Below are 5,034 nucleotides of genomic sequence, written 5' to 3'. Positions count from 1 at the left end.
AATAATAGAAGTTATTAGCAAACAAAATTATTTCATTATAAATATTTTAAATAAAACACTTGTATTATTATGAATGAGTATAGTTTTTTTATATTAAATTTATATTTTATACTACGACATGATGATTGTATCATTAATCTTGAGTTAAAACACACCGTTGATGTTTTAATATTACATTTTGATATTTAACTTTTTTATTTTAATCAATATGTATAGTGATGTTTTAATATTTAATTTTGATATTTAATTTTTTTATTTTAATCAATATGTATAGTATGCGGGTCTCGAGATACGTTAACAAAATGAAATTTTGTATAGGTAGATAAGCAGCTAAGAAGTTGGGTTGCTCATAGAACTGCCGCTGCCCATTCTTAACTTATACGGCGTCACATCCGCACCACCTCAATTAGCCGGCTTAATTGCTTAGTCACTCTCTTTTCCCACACCTTTACCCTGTGCCGCCACCTCATGCTTAATTGCCGACTCATGATTCCATTTATTTGGGTTGGATGTATTAATGTATTATGTAGGATTAGATTGTTGCATCTTTTATTCTATCACCACGTCTATAAGCAAAAGCTCGCTCACTGGTGTCTCACTCTCACCATATGAGTATAGAAAAATTTTAATTTATTTTTAATCAGTAACAAACTACATATAAACATTTGATAGAACCAAATGACAAAGTTAATTATCCAAACAAGATTATACCACAGCACCAATCTATGATTGTTCTTGTATCGTATGAACCGAGAATAAAACAGTAAAACACTAATCTACTGTAATTCTCTAACAAAGTCTTTATTCAACAAATCAAAAACTTGTAGGATCACTTCAAACGTACCATAAATCTCTCGCGTCAACTGGATTTCAAGAGATGCTCGTTTGCAACACTCATAATGGCGAGAAGAGGCTCATTGGTGACAAGAGAAGCATTAGCAGCAGCCTCTTCTTTAACCTCGTATTCAACCGACAATTTTACAAGACAAGACAAACCTGTGTCATCATTTGGATTGTCTTTGATCTCGATCTTGATCCTGTAAAAAGTAAATCCCATATCCAGAAAGGCTCCTTCCACCACTTCACCCTCCTTAACCATGTTCTCGTTATCGATTTTCGTAAATTTCTCTTTGTAATACTTGGTGTCTGACCCTGAAAATATCACTTCATCTTATTAATAATTTATTTATTTGCTAAAAGTGATCAACTTTTTAGTTGATTGGGACGTTTACCGCGTTTTACAGTGACCTTGAGAATGGTCCCAACGCCACCGTCGCCTTCAACAACATCAATCGCCTCAAGAACTTTTCCGGCGGCCACCTTTGCGAGCTCAAGGGTGCCGTAGAGCTTCCAGGCTTTGCTTGCCGGCACCTTCACTTCTGTCTCTTCCGATAAGGTTCCAAACATTTTTATATGCTGCTTGGTGACAAATGCTCATCGGAGTTTGAATTTATACAGAAAGAAAGAAAAATTAAGTGGAATAAATTTGTTTTGTTTTTGTTTTCCAAGGATTCCTAACTGTATAAATTGTCTTTTTATGTTTTTCAAATTCATTGTGGGGCTGGCTTTCTTTTGTTTACTCTTTTTTTAAGGACGTTGGAGAATATTTGATCAATTTGGTGAATATTTTCACATGTGAAAAGTCTTGAAGGGATCAAAAGTGATATAATGTATAATGTGATGGATCAACTAATCGGACTATTTGGGATGGATCCGGTTAAAGACTAAATTACAAAATGATATATGTGGTTTGTTTAAAATTTCAGGTATAGTACAACCTTTGAAAAGATAGATTATGTCTTATAGTTTAAAAAATTTACAGCATGCATCCCTCCATCTAAAGAGACTATTTTGCACTTTTATATCTATGAAAATGACTTATAATGGTAAGTGTGTTTGAAAAACATTCAAAAATTACCATCAAAGTTTGACATGTTCAAAAAATATCATTCAAGTAAGAGCTTTGTACTAAAAAAAACCATTGAAGTTTATGTTTTGTTCAAATATCACCGAGTGGTAACCTATTCTTGTAGATTAATTGTTGACTCGGCTTAATAATTGCTCACTTGGCTTAATAAGGGAGAGTAATGTTGTGAGGAGAGCATTGAGTTTTAAAATGTTGACATGCAGGGAGAAGGAGTAGATGCTGGCTAGGAGTACGCTCTCACAAAACCTCTCTTTACCATTTCTTGGTCTCCTAAAAAAAATTTACAGATCATGAAATAGACCTGATGTACTTAAGTACTTTTGTATTTTTTCTTTAAATTTTGACAGTCATAGACACGTTGCTTTAAAGCTTTTGTGCCTTAAAAATAGATGGACAAATGAATTGTTGAATATGGGAATCCAATATAATAATCTTCTTTCTCTTTTATCGACGATAAAATAAATTGTTGAATATGGAAAGCCAATAAAATAATATTCTTTCTCTCTTCTCGATGATTAGGTCTGTTCCAGAGGATGGACGATAGGGGAGACCGTCCAGGACCTATCTTTTAAAGGGGCCCAAAATTTTTATGGACATTATTAATTATATGATAGACAATATCACTCTTGAAGATTTCATTAGCAAATTTGCATCTCAAAAAACTAGAATAAATATTTTTCTTTAAATATATGGATTTTTGTAATCGAAAATGTTATATTTAAAAGTTAGTATAAATAATTTTCTTTTAGTTATTGAATTATTATAAAAAAAGTTATTGAAATTTGTGTAAAGGCCTTTTTTTTCTCTTTCGTCCTGGCCCAAATATGTTTGGAACGGCCCGATATGCTTTCACATGACCAAACAAGATCTAAAACATATATTATCTTAATAAAAAGATAGATATCCCATGCTATCTTGTGTAAGAATCAACCATCTGTCCATTTTCTTTTAACACCCATGAGACTAGCCATTGTTCGTACATTTATAAATCAACAACTACAGACTTACCAACAGCAGCAAATAGAGCATGTAGTGGGTTTCCGTGGGTATATCATTGTTTGGAAGTGTCTAATCATGTAAAAGTAAGATATTGTCACACCCCAAAACCGGAACGGCGGAAACGTTCTGGGGTGGATGACGTCATGTCAAGTATCAAAACATATGCAATATAGTAATCAAAGTACAACAACCATTGCATTAATAGTAATAGTTTTACATGAGTTACATTTTATAGAGACATCAAAATAATACAGAAACTAGTATAGATGCAGCTCGGTTCTAGGCTGGCTTCACAAAAGCTCATGGGTGTACCGGTCTATTGCTGACTTGAGAATACAAGTTATTTTGAAAGCGAGTATCAACATTTTTATAAATGTTGGTGAGTTCATAAGTATTTAGTGTCATTTGTGTAAGTAATCATTTTATTCAAAATAACTTTATAAAAAGTAGTAGTTTAGAATTTACGATGTATTAGCGTCCTTTCCAGAAAATCCTATATTTTCTAATTAAAAGCAGTCTTCTACCAAGACTCGATAGTGTTATGTTTTAAAGAGAAATTTTCCCTGAAATGCTATCATTACCAAAATACGGCATTTGACTTTAAAGAAACTAGGAGAATATCACTAGTAAAAATACTAGGGAAAATAACATATGCCTCAGCAGAAAATACTGCTGACAAAGGCAAAAGAAATCATAGACTCCAGGAGAGTATCGAATGAATGATACGCCTGGCTCAGTCTAACAAAAGGAAACACAGACCCCAAACGGTATCAAATGTACGATACGGCTAGCAAGGTCTAAAACAAAGAAACACAGACCCCAGACAGTATCAAATGAACGATACAGCTAGCAAGGTCTAAAACAAAGAAACACAGACCCCAGACAGTATCAAATGAACGATACAGCTATCAAAGTCTAAAACAAAGAAACACAGACCCCAGACAGTATCAAATGAACGATACAACTAGCAAGGTCTAAAACAAGGAACACAGACCCTAGACAGTATCCAATGAACGATACAACTAGCACGGTCTAAAACAAACGATAATCCTAAGAGTGTTGTTTCAAGAATACAGTGTTAATTCTCATTACCTTAAGGCCATGAATTATAAGGTAAACACGGAGATACTTGTAACCATACTGATTGACACTAGAGTACTTGACGCCCTGCAAGCGTCGGAATAAATGTGACATTTGTCACCCCTTAGCTTGGTAGGCCGTTGACTGTAGCTAGCAGTCAGGGTGCGGGAGTGTCAGTCCCGTATAGATCTATACACACAATGCCCGCTCTCCCTCCAAGAGACTCTGGTTACCAACTTGACGACGGGGAGATCCGTGTCCTGAAGATGCATCTTGTATTCTGAATTCTATAGAGGCGCTGGAGTAATGATATATACTCACGAAAGAACTGACTCCTTTGGAATTCTCGTACTAGAAAGAGTAAATAGAACTTCCTAACTATTCCTATAATAGTTACTAGTGTCTCTGATCTATGAGTGATAAATGGACGGATGCCTTTGCTACCTAAGGGAAATGAACTGGCCGATGTAAACCTTTATGTCTATACATGTATACATGATATATAACTAATGTTTAAACGACCTTCGTACGGATATCGGATACCCACCAGACCACATCCCAACGAGGAAAAGGAAATAGGGCTAACTAGCCTTCCTAAGTCTTTTAAACATTATTTATATAACTATACAAGTACAGGCATGCACTTAATGAAATAGAAGCCTAGAAGTATAGAATAAAACTTTCATAAAACCTTTGTAAAACCTTTAAAAATAAGAATTTACGACTTGATATCGTTATGTAAAACAGGATTTGAAAACCGTTCACAAACACGTTTTAAATGTAATTTAATAACACAATAAGTAAAGAAAGCCTTTGTTTAAAACACTGTTGTAACTGGTTTAGAAGTAAAACATACAGCACGAGAGATAATTTGAGAAAAAATTTAAACAAGTAAAGACGTATTGGAAAAACCATCTATAGTATTATACTTGGTAAAACAGCTGAAAGTGTGATAAATCCTTGTGCATGCGGGTTATTAATCACGTATGATTGATATGATAACTAGCATGTTTTAACTTGTATCCCCC

The 5,034-nt window shown here is 34.1% G+C and overlaps 1 protein-coding gene across 1 annotated transcript; it reads right to left on the bottom strand.

The window, feature by feature from the left end:
• Positions 1–615: 615 nt before the first annotated feature.
• On the bottom strand, positions 616–1,443 carry LOC145058191 (norbelladine synthase-like). Its single transcript, XM_079006101.1, has 2 exons — positions 1,233–1,443; positions 616–1,152 (listed from the first exon to the last, which is right to left on the bottom strand). Exons 1-2 carry the CDS (start codon positions 1,405–1,407, stop codon positions 860–862), a joined length of 468 nt encoding a protein of 155 aa, XP_078862227.1. The 5' UTR covers positions 1,408–1,443; the 3' UTR covers positions 616–859.
• Between the last annotated feature and the right edge of the window lie 3,591 nt (positions 1,444–5,034).

This window comes from Lactuca serriola, chromosome 6, assembly GCF_051521515.1.
Source record: "Lactuca serriola cultivar US96UC23 chromosome 6, Lser_US96UC23_V15, whole genome shotgun sequence".
In the NCBI taxonomy this organism is placed as follows: domain Eukaryota; kingdom Viridiplantae; phylum Streptophyta; class Magnoliopsida; order Asterales; family Asteraceae; genus Lactuca; species Lactuca serriola.
The sequence above is the reverse complement of the archived record's forward strand: the minus strand, read 5'-3'. Positions and strand labels throughout refer to the sequence as shown.